Source organism: Ictalurus punctatus, chromosome 2 (genome assembly GCF_001660625.3).
Source record: "Ictalurus punctatus breed USDA103 chromosome 2, Coco_2.0, whole genome shotgun sequence".
In the NCBI taxonomy this organism is placed as follows: Eukaryota; Metazoa; Chordata; class Actinopteri; order Siluriformes; family Ictaluridae; genus Ictalurus; species Ictalurus punctatus.
In genome coordinates, this window is record NC_030417.2 from 17183740 (window position 1) to 17200925 (window position 17186).

At 40.2% G+C, this 17186-nt stretch overlaps 1 protein-coding gene across 1 annotated transcript; it reads right to left on the minus strand.

Annotated features, from left to right (window-relative positions):
- Positions 1-1557: 1557 nt before the first annotated feature.
- On the minus strand, positions 1558-16922 carry trak1b (trafficking protein, kinesin binding 1b). The gene is made up of 16 exons (XM_047160398.2): positions 16759-16922; positions 14914-15108; positions 12645-12721; positions 11615-11731; positions 9576-9673; positions 9263-9377; positions 7844-7922; positions 6927-7057; positions 6766-6840; positions 6535-6672; positions 5783-5859; positions 5140-5352; positions 4676-4905; positions 4226-4501; positions 3937-4039; positions 1558-3793 (listed from the first exon to the last, which is right to left on the minus strand). The coding sequence occupies exons 3-16, from the start codon at positions 12693-12695 to the stop codon at positions 3040-3042; spliced, it is 2457 nt and encodes an 818-aa protein (XP_047016354.2). The 5' UTR covers positions 12696-12721; positions 14914-15108; positions 16759-16922; the 3' UTR covers positions 1558-3039.
- Positions 16923-17186: the final 264 nt, after the last annotated feature.

A 17186-nucleotide genomic window follows, 5' to 3' on the forward strand; every position in this document is an offset into this window, starting at 1 on the left:
TTTAAAATGTTAAACAGTTAAACATTTAATGTCAGGAACAAAGAAACATTGTCCACCTGAAGAGAAACTATCTTCAACATAGACAACAGTATCGTATTTCCTATTATAAGATATGATTATTAAACCTATCTCTAGGCTTTCTTGAAATATTCATGTTCTATTGGCAGGTAATTTTTTTTATCATTTCCAGCATTCATTTGGACAAATTATCTGCCAGCAGAATAAAAACATTTAAAGCTTGATATAAGTAGAAGCATCTATGACAGGCTGAATATTCTTACACTTGATGTATAATAATCTCAACATGAGAAATATTCGGTACATTTGCCCATATTTTCACTTGCTTCTTGCAGTGTAGTTTTGCTTAATCAACATTTTGTTATGTGGCCTATGAGGAAGTTTTTTTTTCACAAATTTCCCTTCTAATTGATGTTCAGTTCTTATCATTATTAGCCTGTTTGACTGTCCATCGCAATTTAATGGATTTAATCTAAACCTCAATAACTCATAAAAATATGTTGGTCTATATATAATGTTGACATGGACCGAATGTGTTCTGCTGAAGGAAAATTCAGGAATAAAAAGCTGAAGCCTCTAAAATGTAGACAATATATTTTTGTACACGTTTAAATAATGTTCATGAAATACATCTGTACTCAGGGGGTCTGTGGATTTTATTATTTATTTTTATTTCATTTATTTTACAGTTAAATGGGTCACTGGCTCCTGCTCTAGATGACGATTGGTACGTGTTCCTTAAAACACATCTGGAGAAATTTAAACATATATTCTTGAGCATTCAAATAGCGCCCTCTGTTGGGCAACATGAGATTATACAGATTGGACAAAATCACTTTTGATGATCTTTGAACATTGATACATAATTTCACCATTCGTCTGTTAAAAGTTCAAATTATGCATATTATTTGTCCTTTCCAACCTTTCAGCCTGAGCTTTCCCAAGCATTTAGTACTTTGTGATTTATTTTTGAGATAGGTAACCCTGTATTATTGTATTTCTTCCTCTCACAGGAAGAATGCAGGTTGACACTGGGATGGGAGCATATCCGTGTGTATATATATATATATATATATATATATATATATATATATATATATATATATATATATATATATATATATATGTATATGTGTGTGTATGTGTATATATATATATATATATATAAGTATATAAAGTATAACGGTCATTTTTGTATATTCGTTTTATTACTTGGTGGCATGTAGTCTTTGGCTAAGCTGTATGCTATTGCGTTTTATTTGTCTCACTAATAATACATTAGGTTACATCAGGGACGCATTAGTAAAATCTGCACCTCTGGCATTGGAACCTGCACAGGGACACTGTACCCACCCTACTACACGACCACCAAACCACAATTACAACATTATACATCCATTTATCAAAATTATTACCTGACTGGTTTCTTTCTTGTTTTATCTCAAACTTATCCACCAAATCATCACCTGTACAACAAGCTCTGGCTCAATGGTCAGGAGTAATGCATGTTGAGCTCTTTGGCCCATTTTAGTTTGTGGCTCATTTTTAATCCGGCCCACTTAAAAATGGAGGATGGCTGGCTTCTCATTTCTTTTTAAGTTTAGAGATTTCCATGTTTTTGTTCTTTAATCCATTTATCTAGATCCAGTTCTAAATAGTTAGGACATAAGTGACTATTCACCGTTTATCAATTCAGACCCACACACCAATAACATTTCCAAATTTATTTCAGAATCAGTGGCTTTACATTCATTGGTTCATGTTGTATTAACTCGCTGATGATGATTGGTGTTGCGTGTGACTTTGTGTAATGGCCAGTCAGTCTAATCAATTCAGCTTAAATGGACATGTGCCCAGTCTGTAATAGATCCCTGCTTATCATATATCATGAAAATTGGTTTAAAATATTGCTATATTGCTCACCCCTTATGTACGCTATATGGCCAAAAGTTTGTGGACACCTGACCATCACACCTATATGTGGTGTTTCCCAAACTGTTGCACAATTGTCCGCTTCCAAATTTGCTGCAGGATGACTTTGTGCGGTAAATAAATGGTAAATGGCGCACTTATATAGCACTTTTATCCAAAGCACTTTACACTGTGTCTCATTCACCCATTCACACACTCACACACCAATGGTAGCTAGCTTGCCATGGGGAGCAACTTGGGGTTCAGTGTCTTACCCAAGGACACTTCGGTATGTGGAGTCATGTGGGCCGGGAATTGAACCGCCAATCCTACGATTAGTGGACAACCCGCTTTACCACCTGAGCCACAGCCACCCCGGTCCTGTGTGCTGTAGCATTAAGATTTTACTTCACTGGAACTAAGAGGTCCAAACATGTTCCAGCATGACAATGCTCCTGTGCACAAAGATAGGTCCATGAATATACGGTTGCCAAGTTTGGTGTAGAAGAACATAAGTGTCCTGCATAAGTGGCCCTGACCTCAATCCCACTGAACACCTTTTGGATGAACTGTAGCTCTCACAAATGGTCTTGTGGCTGAATGAGCACAAATCCCCACAGCCATGCTCCAAAATCTAGTGGAAAGCCTTTCCAGAAGAGTGGAGGCTATTATAACAGCAAAAAGGAGGACCAAGTCCAAATCAATGCCCATGGAATGGTATATTCAACAAGCATATTATATATGGGTGTGATGGTCAGGTGTCCACATACCTTTGGCCATAAAGTGTAGGTGTAATTGCTGTGTTACTGGTGAAATTGCTGTATTTACGCCAAATGATAATGATTTTGCCTGTTTTAATGCTTGATGATTCTTTCTTTATGGTATTTCCCCCTAAGTGTCTGTGAGGGAAGGTGATGAAGCTCTACTTTGGGCCTTACACACTAAGGTGTGGAATATATATATATATACACAGGGTTATGTGCAGATAAGAGAAGACTCTGTTTTCAAGTCAGAGCATGCTCTAGTGCAAATAGGCTGAATTTTGCTTGTGGAGGGCATAACTTACACTTAAATACATATAATACAGTAGATTGAGTGTTTATATTTTGTCTATTTGAGACTAGTCTGCTTGGGAAGTTTCTGAGCTAGGATCAGCTCGTCTCCTTGGGGTCCAGGGCCCTTCATAGCCATGCTTGCTCCGACCACAGCTGGGTAGCTCCGATTGCGCCTTAACCCTTCGTTTAGGGGTGTAAAGGGAGAGCCCGTCCTCCTCAGGCCACCGAGAGAGCCCAGTATGGGACGCGGCCCTGAGATCCCACTGGCTCCTGGACTTGCCAGCCCAAGCCTCTTTAGCTTATCCACCAGGTTCAGGTTGTACACACTGACATCCGTCTGGCTCTCACAATCCCTCGCCTGGGTCCCCCCCGCCACCTCTTTCAGAATGGACCGTGCCGGCTTAGAGGCTAAGAAGTTCTCATAGGACGGGCTTTTGAATGAAAAGTCAGCAGGGTTGTCCGGATCAACAGCGTGGGGGCTAGGAGTGTGTCGGGCAGGGGAGTTTGGTGGAGTAGAAGGTTTCTGAGAGTCCGGAGGGGATGATGGAGGGAGGATGGAGGTGGATAAATGGACACTCCCACTCGCCCTGTCCCAGCTACGTGGCTGATAGACGGCTGCAGAGATCCCGCGCTCCTGTAGGAGGCGCACTAACCCCAGTGACGTGCTAAAGGTCTTAGTAGAGTCACGTAAGTTGGTGAAGGACTGGGACTGGGAGAGGCTTAAGCGGCGTGGTGTGCAGGGCGTGGCTGCAGGGGTGGAGCGAAGGCTGGACGACATCACACATGAGGAGGTAGGGACTGGGTTTAGACTGGAGAGAAGAAGAAGACTATGAATACGAGTACTGGCAGTTTGTTATAGATGTTTTTGGTTCTGGCATTGTACTTTAATGTAAAAACATTGACATTTATTTATATTAAAGTGAATTTAGAGAGAAAGTGCAGACTGTCTGACCTGGGCGTGACTCTGGTGACCTCGTCAGATGGGTGGAGGATCCTGCAGGTAGTGAACGTGTAGGTGGAACTGGTGTGGGCCATGCACTTACCCGGGTAGTGCACTGCAAAATACGCAATAAAATTTCATCAGAATACTTTTTTTACATAGCATAGAATTCAGATATTAATCTATACAGCATATATTATTACATGAAATACATGAGCGTCCTTGCAAGTAGCATAAAATACTATAAAGAGACACAAACTTGCATGTTACTGTATGTATTATTTAACTACAGTTACCCCACCTGAGAACTCTGCAGAGGCATGGCCAGTGCTGAGGCAGGGCGACGGAGAGGCAGAGGGGGCGTGGCCAATACCAGGATTGGCTGTAGTAGTGGTGGGAAGGTTCTGGAAGTACTGTTCTCCCGGCTCGTCCTCCTCATAGTCGCTGTAGTGATAGACCTCCTCTAGATCGAGTTCCAGGGGACGGAAACCCTTTGGGACGACACCGGGACGGGCGTCTAGAATCCCGCCTAGGTTAGGCTGAGCTAACTGCTGCCAGTGCTGCAAGGTGGCGGAGCCTGAGAGAGCGAGAGAGAGAGAGAGAAAAGCAGCCATATAGAGAGAGAGAACGTGACGGAGAAAGAAGAAGAATGTAAATTTTACGTTGAGTTGACATTTTTTTGATGGATATGGTCTGTTTTCACTTTGGTTAACGGTTTCATATGTTACCCACAATGCCTGAAGTTTCTCACCTTCCAATGGTTTGACAATCTGCAGCTTGTCTGGGAGGTACGGCCGGCTCGACCACAAGCCCAGCGACATGATGCTCTCTCCAGACACGATGCCATGAAGGGGAGCATCATGGTGCCTCCTCTCACGTGCCTCCTCAAAGAAACGTCGCTCACTCAGGCAGTTCTGTCGGCGCAGTGAGAGTCGGCGCAATGCCAACTTCAGGTCTTCTGAGCTGGAACGTTTCTCAGGGCTGTCAGAACACAGGGGGGATGCCACACATGCACACAGGAGATTTTTTTTCTAAACCAGAGTGGACAGCTACCCTATTATGAAATATTTAAGCTTGTAATTATGGTCTTGTTTATGTTATGATGCTAACTAACAGTCGTAATGTTAGCCTCATAGCTCTAGTGAAAATCTAAGGAACCAAACATTCCTGGTTGTTTACCTAAAACCTTTGGAGTCAGTGTTAATCCCCACCCACCTGGCATCTGTCGACTCCACCTCCAGAAGCATGCTCTGTTCACGGTTATCAAGGGAAGCAGTGTTGTCAGTGTTGCTGTCAGAGAGGGCGAAACTTAGAGACGAGAGCGTCTGATTGGACCCTGGGATATTAGCAGAAGGCGGAGCCGGCGAGCGCTGCCTTACTGATTGATTAACGTTTTTAACCGTCTCAAACACACGCTTATGACGCACCCTGCAAACACACACATGTATAATCAGTACAAAAAAAGTACTAAAATGTTATAGAGGTGTTAACTGTTCACAGGCTTCATGAAAAGAGTTAAGAGAGACCAAAGGATTTCCAGGGGGGCCATAAAATATTAGGGAGTTCTAATCCAGCAAAGATCTGTCTTCTACAGACGGAGCAGTCATCTACACAAACCTCAGTATGAATGCAAATCAAATTATATTTCAGAGATTCCAGAAACTATTTTGTTTTGATCATTTGTTAAGATCATAGTGCATTCTGGGTAACTTCTGCTCCTGAATCTACAGTCTTGTAGAGCTCAACTAATGACAAAAAGTGAAATGGAATAAATGGAATTCAACGATGGTATCTTAAAAGTAATATTGGAACACAGTTCATAATAAACAAAAATGTGGAAAAAATAAAAGCTTCATACTTTTGCTCCTCGTGTTCTGGTTGCTCGTGACTCAACTCCATCCTCATAGTTCCCTCAATTTCAGCAGCCAGAGAGTCCTGACACACACGCACACGCACGCACACGCACACGCACACACACGAATGCACACGCACGCACACACACGCACGCACTTGTCTTTACTTTTGGTCTCCACCAAGATATAAAGCGTGCATGTACACACAGCTTTCCCAATCATAATAATTTTTGCCTTCAGGTTTGATCTGATTGGCTGAGAGAAATAATGCTAGCTCTAAATGTAGGTACAGCATTATTTAGGTAACGTAATACACAAGTGTCCCATCCAGGCTGTATTCCCGCCACACCCCCAGCATTCCCGGGATCCGGCACCAGATCCCCCACAACACTGACCAGGATAAAGCATATATAATATAATATGTAATATTTCTATGACAGTTTTTTGACATGGACATTTTTGTCCTTTATGGACCTGAGTGGTAGGTTTTTGTAAAATCTGACACTGCATAAAAATATGAATGCATCAAAATCAATGTCTAAAATGAAATTTAAAAATTAAAACATCTGTAGCATTATATAAACAAACCAGCATTTAAAGGGTGACAATTATAATCATGTATAATATTTTTATGACAGTTTTTAGACATGGACATTTTTGTCCTCTGTGGACCTATGTGTAACTTTTTTTAATTAATGCACAAGGGTTAAGCAGCAATGCAGGATAATAGTGTGTGTGCAAGTGTGTGTTTATGCACCATAGGGAACAGTCCAAGAGGATGGAAACGCCGCGGTGTTCCAGCAGACACACTCCTGTTCCGCAGGTTCTTCAGCTCTTCCTGAGCCTCATGCAGCATCTCAATACACTCCAAATACTTTTCTCCAAGCTCCTGAAGCTGTGTGGATTGTATAATTATAACAAATATGTTTTTTATGTAAATATATAAGATTAGAAACGGTGTGTCTGTGATGTCACAGATCTGCTGTACCTCGGCTGTGAGTTGCTTCTGGGCGTCTTTGGCTGCCACCAGATGCTGAGACAGCTCCTCATTCTCCAGAGCATACTGTCAACACACATAAGCACAAATGAATGAATGTAATTTTTCTCTTTCTATCCGAGAGGTTTTTCTGTGTGAGTGCAGATGCTCACCGTTTTGGCCTTTTTCTGCAAGTCGACAACCTGCGAAAGCAAGTGTGTGATTTCCTCCTGCTGGCGAGCCGCATCCTCCGTCTTCCTGGTCAGCTCCTCCGCGATGGTGGAGATCTGCAGACTGGACTGTCCTGGAGACCATATTCACAGCTGAGTTAAGCACACCATGAATGAGGATTTAATACTGAAATTGCCCACATCTGTGTTCAGACAAAACTATAGACTTAAGCGCTGTTAAGAAGTTGCGCCAGAGTTACGCACGTGGGGCGGAGTTTGAGTAAAACAGAGGAGTGTCTTAATTATGCGCGATTCTGACCTTAGACTTACGCACATTTTTCTGGTGTAATATTGGCTCAAGCACGGAGCAGCATTAAGTCAGGCACCACTTACCATCAGACAGTTCATTTCACAAGAAAAAATAAAATGCAAAATAATTCGAAGTGCTGGATCAAGTGAAATTTTATAAGCTGGAGGAGGCCATGTTCTTAAATGAAATTATGTGATTAATGTATTATCAATATACCAGTCCCTCCAGGATTTTGCGATCGCAGACATTAATGCAAAATCAAGCAGACTCCACAATATTCGGAGGAGCTTGCAATTTTTCAAAATTCCCGCAGATTTTCCGCATCCGCATGTGACATCATCACAACACGCATTCAGCCAAATCCCTCTTTGATTCACATGAGTGAAAATGAGTACATAAGAACCCAGTCTGAGATACTTCTACAAAAGAAAAAAATCTGGCAACCACAACTGGAGTCATGAACCACACACAGGTAATTTACATCATTTGAAAGATGTGCCTAGAAAGTTGACTTAAGCGCCTGCGTAACCCGACTCAAGTAACATTCCATTCATAAATATTGATGCAACTCTTGGGGTCAAGTCACCAACTCGTGGCTTGTTTAACTTACTGAGTTCTTTCACACAGTCGTTCACCAGCTGCTGCTCTTTCTCCTCATACGTCTCTGTCTCTGACTTCAGATGGCTCGCCTAAACAGAGAAACAGAATCAGCACTTTATAACAGTCAATACATGTAACAGTGTTATGTAATCATATACAAAAAACTAGCAACTGTACTCTGTTAGAGCTATGTCAAAAAACAAAGTGATCAGATTATAGGTACATTTTGTAAAATGTACATGTGGTTTTAAATTTTCATTTAAAACCAAAGAAATGAATCTTTTGACACAATATAGACAGCTGCTTGATTATCGTTTTGGTTCTCCCTCGCCAGTCGTGACTCACATGAGCAACCTCCTAATGCATGCGGAATTCAATTTTGCGCAAAGTTAATTGGGTAGAAATTAACACATATTGTTCTCTGAAATGCTTTTGTTAGGGTGTCAATACGTCCTCTTTTTCCCGGACATGTCCTCTTTTTCAGACCTTAAAAGAGCGTCTGGCCGAGATTTCTAAATTGGAAGAAACATCCGGGATTAGTTTCATTATGATGTGCTTATGGTCTGATACTTTATCGTGTGTGTGCATATTTGCATTGCTTTAACCCCTCTCTGTAATTCCCGCCTTCTCGCACACCAATTGGTCGATTATAAAAGATTTGCAGTAACTATTGACCAAATTCCTACCTTTCAACCATTAGCCTACTCTCGGCGAAGGTGAAGCGCTGTTGTGTACGGCGTCAAACAGTTGCTTGACAATAGCAGCAAATGAAGCTGTCCAGAGTTGAAACAATGCTCATGACCATATAAAGGTCATTTTTAATTTCATGTGTTCACATTGCTTTGTATTACTTGGTCATTCAAAATTGTAAATGATGGCAGAAGGTACACTTGTGGCATCTGATATTTTATTTCATTCCATGGACATTCAAAAAAGTGTAGGAAAAAATGTGGGCTGAGTGAAACCAATATTATATATATTATGTGATGCTAATAGTGTGTCTTTTTCAGTGTATTAAAGTCTGCATTCATTGTAACTCTGTTTTGAATGCTATTCAAAAATAGCCAAAAAAAATTCAGGGATAGTAATCTTTTGCTTATTTATTTCTCTAATTAATTAAAACAAATCCAAACACTGAACATGTTTTAACCTCTAAAATAAGCTCTAAATAAAAGTATTTTAGATCCTATTGCTTTTCTCTTGACTTTATTTACATATATGACCTTGAAGTAATCCAAAAATAATCAGATTACATTACTTTCATGGTGTGATACTTGGATTACGTTATTGATTAAATTTTTTATGAAGTAATAACTGTAACAGAATACATTTTTAAAGTAACCCAGTAAAGTCTCGAGGACAGGAATTTTGAAACAATCTCTTCTCTAACCATACAGTATATGTGTCCTCCTGTGTGTACTCTGTATACCTCTGATCGGAGAGAGAGGTTCTCCTCCTCCAGGTCTCTGAGTTTCCTCTGCAGCACATCCACACTGGAGCCACTTGGGAAAGGCAACAGTGTCCTGCCACGCTGACCTCTGACCCTGCAAACACAACACAGAGCAGCTTGTTACCATAACACATTTACACAATGACATTATTACAATACTACAGTACAGCAAACAGGAATGGCAGGGGTGTACTTATTATTCACAAAGCCATGTTTAGTCTGAGAATGTTCACTTAGAAGTGAATGTGTATTTCGGTTTGTCATTTATTAATTTTTTTACAAACAGACTAACGGTGAAGATGTGGCATCCTCCTCACTCTCCTCTGCTACGTTGGTGTAGAACTGCAAAAGCTCATCTTTTAGATTTAGCTCATGATGGAGCTGGGCCACCTGAGAGATAGATAGATAGATAGATAGAGAGAGAGAGAGAGAGAGAGAGAGAGAGAGAGAGAGAGAGAGAGAGAGAGAGAGAGAGAGAGAGAGAGAGACACACACACACACACACACACACACACACACACACACACACACACACACACACACACACACACATATCACTAATGTCCACTCATTAACCTGCGTGAAGTTGGCCCCCCCACCAACGCAAAAAGCCAGCAAAATAGTCTCAATCGTTTGTGCTCTGTTTGTGCACAAACGAAAATTTTTACGGCACAATCCAGCACAAACGGGGCACAAACGATTGACACTATTTTGCTGACGTTTTGCGTTAGTGGGGGGGCGCAAATTCACGCAGGTCACACATTATACTTGCAAAAAAAAAAATATTAAAAAAAAAACTACTTATATTGTTCTCCGCTTGATATATCACTTTGCTTGTATTTCCTCATTTGTAAATCACTTTGGATAAAAGTGTCTGCTAAAATAAATGTAAATGTAAGACAGGTTTAACATCGAGAAATGGCACTAAGTAGGCCAGTTAGTTAAGTTCGTAAAGTTAGCTACATTATTTAAAGCATATAGCTGCATGTTGTATTTGTTTAGTATTAGCATTAGTGTTCTGTCCGGCGTAGCTAAATGTGTGACTATTTTCTAATGATCTATAGAAATGGATAATAGAAGCATGCAACTTCTATTATCCATTCATTCACCATGTAGTTAGATATGTACAACTGAGCAAAAAAAGTAGAATATTAATAAGAATTTAATAATAAGTACTAGTAGAATAATAAGAACTAATCAGACTCTGGCATTTGCGTTTTCAGGTTAGGCACTATTTGTGTAAACTGCTAATTTGCCAGTCAGCTAGCATGCTGTTTATAGTATCCATCCAATGTGCCAGGCTTTGATGTTTTCTCAACAGTTCTTAGTTCTTAAAATGTCTTTTATTACAAACTCTTCTGATAAACACTAACATATAGAAGATATAGCTACAGATATGAAGAAGAGACTGACAGTCTGCTTTAACCTTCTAATGCATTAATTATTAAATTTACATAAAAAATGTTTTTATGAATTTTTATGCCTTGGATTAGTTTTTAAAAATGTGGGGGGAAAAAACATTTTTAGGGAGGATAGTTGGTAAATTGTTACTGTATGGCAATGGTGGAAAGTATCTTAATTCTTTCTCTTGAAACATAATTTTTTTTTTTTCGAAAATAAGGTACAATTGCAAATGTCTGAAATTACAACAGTTCTTACTTTGAATGTAAAAAAAAAACTTAAATATACTATTAGAGAAGCCTAGTGTCTTTTTGCTATGTAGATCTATTTCAGTTCATGAACGCACATACCACAGAACCATTATCACATGTTGTTGCCATATGGCAACAATTACATTTTACCACTTAAAAAAATACTCAAAATATATAACTTTTTAAATGACAAAAAATAATTTTGGGGGCGGGGGGGGGGGGGGGGGGGGTCTGTGGATCAGGTGGTTGAGCAGGTTGTCCACTAATCGTAGGATTGGCAGTTCGATTCCCGGCCCACGTGACTCCACATGCCGAAGTGTGCTTGGGCAAGACACTGAACACTGAGTTACTCCCGATGGCAAGTTAGCGCCTTGCATGGCAGCTCTGCTACCACTGGTGTGTGAGTGTGTGTGTGAATGAGTGAATGAGACACAGTGTAAAGCGCTTTGGATAAAAGCGCTATATAAATGCACCATTTACCATTTACATTTTAACTTCTCACATTATGTTTTGATTTTTTTTTTTATTTAAAGCCCCCCCTTTCCAATTACATAGGAAAATAGTAGTTTTGTATTGTTGCCTATCAAAAAATTGGAGATAAATTAATTGTTGCCATATGGCAACACCATGCAGTAACAGGTTAAGGATTGCCAGGTTCTGACTGGTCAACCAGTCTCACCTCCTCTCTGATGTTCCCCACTTGTTCCTCCAGGTACTCATTCTGCTCAGATAAAGTCCGGTTCTTCTTCAGCAGGGACTGGCCAATCCGAGCAGCCAGTTCCAGGTCCCGTTCTTTCTGTACAGCCACACAGATGTTTGCTCAAAAAAAAAAAAAAAAAAAAGCCCTAACATACTGTACATTTAGATAAGATTAGCCACAGGATTAGAATATCTGTATTACAGACTTCACATACAAGCTGTATTTAAACTCATTTTTATTGAAAGTTTTGCTGGCTCCAAATACTCTAAATTCCTTTTAACGATAAATACTCGTTTTCTATTGGCTGCCAGGTGTCCTATGATTCAAAATATACATTCTAATACATTATTGTTTCTAACAGCTCATTCACGAGGCTTGTGTAACAGACGCCTAATCTAAGACTAATCATAAACCGATTTTTAAAATGTGTTGTTATTTAATATTTGAAAGATATGGTGAATCTTCCTTCAAGATGTTTATTTAACATTTTATGGAAGGAGTCTTCAGGGTCAGTGCTTCATAACAGGCAGAGGTAAAGCTGTAACTTTAGGTTTTCCACCATGGGAACGTTTTCGATGTTGAGGACATTGAGTTTTGCAGTTTCTCTCTATCAAGCTGCACTTTTTCAGCCTTATTAACTTAAAGTTAACTTAACTTATTAACTTCTGTTTGAACATGAAATGTAACTATAAGTGGATAAAATGTACAACGTGTCATTCTTTAACAAAGAAAAATTTTAATTGTTGGCTAATTGCTGTGGTATAAGAAGAATAAAACGCTTCAGGACATGCTCGGCTTCCGGATGATAATAGTAACTGGACTTTGCACTGGAATGCATCGCACCACACTGGTGTTTTTTATTTTCATAGAACAGCACACACCCTAGTGTTTTATTCATTATGAGTAATTAAACTAGTTGAAAGCTGAAAAAAAGTAACTCCAAACTGCTTGGTTCATTCAAAGTTCTTGATTAAGATCAGACCAAATATTCAAAAAGCCCTCAGCTCACCTCCTCCAGAAGTCTGGTGACAGCGTCGATGTCATTGTAGGTCTTAGTCATCTGGCCCACTCGTTCAGCGCATAGCACTATGGGTAGAACCAAGAGAGACCCTCATAGAAACCAGACGTTCTTCTCTCAGGCTTATCCATGCAATAAATCTACACCAGTTATTAATTACAGCAGTGGTGAATTTCCAGTGTTGTTATGATAAAAAGTCAGCGCCTGGCTGTGAACACGTTCGAGGTATTCCCTGTGTGTCTTAACATGATCCTCGCTACGCCAACGCCGCAGCATGATTACCCCGGCAACTGCTGCCATGCCGACAGCACTCGGCAACTGCATCAGCTCAGATAACTCTGCTGTTTCAGTCACACACACAAACACACACACACACATCCAGAAGGCAGAGCCACCTCTTCGCACCCTCAAACACAACAAGCAAAGAAATTATTTCCTGTTAAGATGTTTATATTTAAAGGAATACTCAAGGACAGTTTCTCACTCTTTCATCCAAAAAAAGAAGAAATTTAAACAATTTGTATGTCTAATATAGGAAATGACAATTAGACAATTAACAGTTAGAGGAAGCTTACAGCTACCAGTTTAGCATCACACAACCTGCGCCTCAACAGATATTATTTTGTCTAAGATCCCTCTCCAGGAGGGGTTTCATCAAATATTAACTGTAAGGGTGCCTATCATTTGGAAACCCCATTTTCTGCAGCAAAGTCTCTGAAATGAATTCTGTTGTTGAACTACACTCCAAAGCATTCCTATATGTTTAAAGTAAATATAAAGAAAACACTTTCACTAGCTATAAAAAGGTGCGGATGTGCGGAAAATCTTGAATACAAAAAAAAAAACAAAAAAAAAAAACACTTTACTGCAGTCATATTTTTACTAATTTTAAATTTTTTTTTTTTTTTTTTAATTATAATGCTAATAAGCATTCTTTTTATTTTATAGAGATGTCATTTTGAGAAACTTTGAGAGAGTAACAGTTTATTTTAATCTTCAAATGGCAGAAGATCTGTTTATATAAATTTAACACATGTGTTGATGTTGATGTTCAATACAGCAGTACCCTCTGCTGGCTCTTCCCCTTCCACTATGTATATGTTGCGGCTGATTTGGCACAACAGACAGGTGAATAATAATAATAATAATAATAATAATAATAATAATAATAATTTTTTTTTCAATTATCAAGTTCATACATTCAAACACTCTGAATATGAGAGAGAGAAGACAGCAAGACAGAAAGTAGGTGATACAGGTATAGAGATGGGGAGAGAATGAAAGGGAAAAGAGAGGAAAAAAGACAATACCCAGCATAGAAGAAAAGGAACAAGATAGAGAGAGAGACACAGATTGAAAGGACATAAAAACAAATAGAGGTAGATAGCCAGACAGAAAAGGAAGAGAGATGGTTACGAGAGACACAGTGAGAGAGAATAGCAAGATGGAAAGAGAGAGAAGATGAAAGAAAGAAAGAGAATAGCAATACAGAAAGACAATAATGAGAGCCAGAGAGAGAAGACAGCAAGACATGCAAAGGACATGTCCAATACACACACGCACACACAGAGACAGACACCCCCACAGCCCCACACATACCCACCCACACACAGACACACACACACACACACATTACCAAAGGTGCAGTCCATGATGAAGCATTCCAGCTCTGTGAACTCATCCCTAACACTCCTGTACATCCTCCCACTCACTCATTCTCTCTCTCTCTCTCTCTCTCTCTCTCTCTCTCTCTCTCTCTCTCTCTCTGATGTACTCGTTTTCTATTCTAAAACACACAAGCTAGCTAAAGCTCTAAAGCTCCCCTGGCAGTACATTCATGTGTGTACTGCAAGCACAAGATCCACACAACACCCAAGTGATGCAAGGAGGGGAGAGAGAGAGAGAGAGAGAGAGAGAGAGAGAGGTGATAATTAACCCTCTGCATTAGATATGTACGTACGTTAGATATGTAAGTTCTCTACCTATTTTTAGCGCCCTTGGCAGTCCTCTTCCCCCCTCCATCACTACTGCTATATCTGTACTTCACATCCTCTGTCCCGATTACACACCAAAATATCGACATGTTCTCATTTCAGCACTAAATCATTAAAGCAAGAAAAAGCCCTTACTTCATCTCTGCTTAAAGTGAGTGATGCGGTGGCGCTTTAGTCCTTTGGTGTGTGCATTCTGCTCAAACAGATCAGTGATGGTGGATAGAGAATGAGGAGACCGTGTACTAGGGTGACCCATCCGTACTTACAGAAATAGTTGAGGGTCTCCTCGATCTGCTCGGCAGTCAGATCGATGTGTGTGTCTGGAGAGATGAGAGGAGTGTGCAGCCAGTCGTCGTGCTCATAGCCATACACACTGTCAGCCCTCAGCTTATACACTGGGAGCCTCTCCTCCAGCAGGCTGATGATCTCCACCTCAGGGAGCTCGGTGCTGTTACACACATCTGCACACAGATACGGCAGAGACAGAAAACAACTGACATTACTGACATACTTATATTCCTTAAACATAACTGTGTAAATTCACCTTAAGGTAATGCTCTGTTCAAAGTCATTGAACAACAGCGCTGCAAATACAGGAGGAATTCAATATATCTGAGCACACTGGGTGCATTCCAAAATTCTAATCGATGCCTTGTTGATTCCACAGTTATACAAATACAGCCATATGAAAGACGACTACGTCTGAAAAAACGCACAAAAAGACATAAAACTAGCTTAAACTGTAAGAGGAGATGCTACACCACCCACAGCCAGCAGAGGGCAGCAGCGCAGTGAGAGCAGCCATGAGGGTGAACTCAGTTGCCCAGAATTCTCCACGCTGATTAACCCGGATTGTCCGCGCCTACCAGGCAGATTACGGTGACTGGTATAAATAAGAATTATAAAATTAAAGCAGAATGAAACTGGAGGAAATATGGACAAGAGAGACCTAAGGCATGGTCAGGAAAAAAGACAGAACTGCTGAAAAGATGTACCTCTGAAAAAAAAAAATTAGAAATACACACACACACACACACACACACACGCATACATATATAATCTCAGTGAAAACTACCCCCTGAAGATACCAACATGAAATTGGCACCCTTTGAAATTAAATAATCATCAAACCTATGCCATTCATTTGTGCTTCATTTGTGCTACGTTTGTGCTGGGATGGGATTGTGCTACAGTATCAGATTCAACTAGCCGTGTTAACATTTATTGGTCTTCCAAATGCAAAAGCACTTCACTCGAACAAGCAAAGACCTGCTGTGATGTTATATGATGTGTGCCTCTGACAGTGACTACGTTTACATGGACAGCAGTAATCTAATTATTGACCTTACTCTGAGTAATATAATAATGTGAAATAAGGTGTTTACATGAGTCGCTTTTAGAATACTCCTTTCATGTACCGTTTTACATGTTATAGAACATAATTAGATTAACGGCACACGTCATTACGTCACCGCGCCACGCCGTTCGACGTCCCTCCAGAATTTCCCATATCAACATACAGTTCGTCTTCATTATGGTACCGTATACAGTTTTGGGTGTTTTTATTTATTTTATTTTTTTACGGACGCTTTAAGCGCAGTTAATTATTTGTCAAGCTGTACGTGCAAATAAACAACTGCTTGAAGGCGTGGGCTGCGTCCCAAACCGTGTATTTACCATCTATAGATACATGTATTTTTCCCCATTACAGGCCTATTGTAGGCAAGTATGCGGTTTGGGAGGCAGCCGTGCTCTCTTGTTCGCCGTAAAATGTTGAGCACTGCCGTGTGTGATCATTTCCTGTCGCAAAATGCGGTGAAAACTCTCACACGATGTTCATAATGTGATTAAGGTGTTTACATGTCTGTAATACACGTCCATAATGCGACTAAAACAGGAGTACTCCACATGTCTTATTTTGGTTAGTGCTTACTTCGAGTATGACCTTAATCAGATTAAGGTAATTAAAAATTTGCTGTTTACATGGTAGTTTCTTAACAAAACTATCATCTTAATCGGGTTAAGAGTGGATTATTGTTGTCCATGTAAACGCACTGAGTGACTAAATTAAAGGTTTATTAAAAGCATGTGCACTTGGAGGTTACACTGACCGGTGATGGTCTCTGCGTCCCGATAGGCAGTGTGTGGCAGCAGAGGGTCAGCTTCCTTGGTTCCGTCACCTACATACTGCTCCTCCTGAATGGACCCAAGAGGGAGCGGCGTGTGAGAGCCTGTTCTCGAGCGGTCAGAGCCCAACTCGTCCAGCTTGGCAACTTCTCACCGAGGACCAAGAATGTCTGCCATGGGACACTGGACTTCCTGACACAGAGAGAGATATTCCTTTATGTTAAGCCTGAATTTGCATTTGCATTGATAAACAAATGGTTGGTTTGTAGTGGTTTTGACAACCATGCTGGAGAGTGAAAAGAAAAGCATAGTCATCTCCATGAATGGGAGGAATTTGATTCGTTTCTAATGGGATTTAAGGGTCCTTCAAAATTCTGCTGGTCTCTGATGGTGACCTTGTGGTAAGAAACTG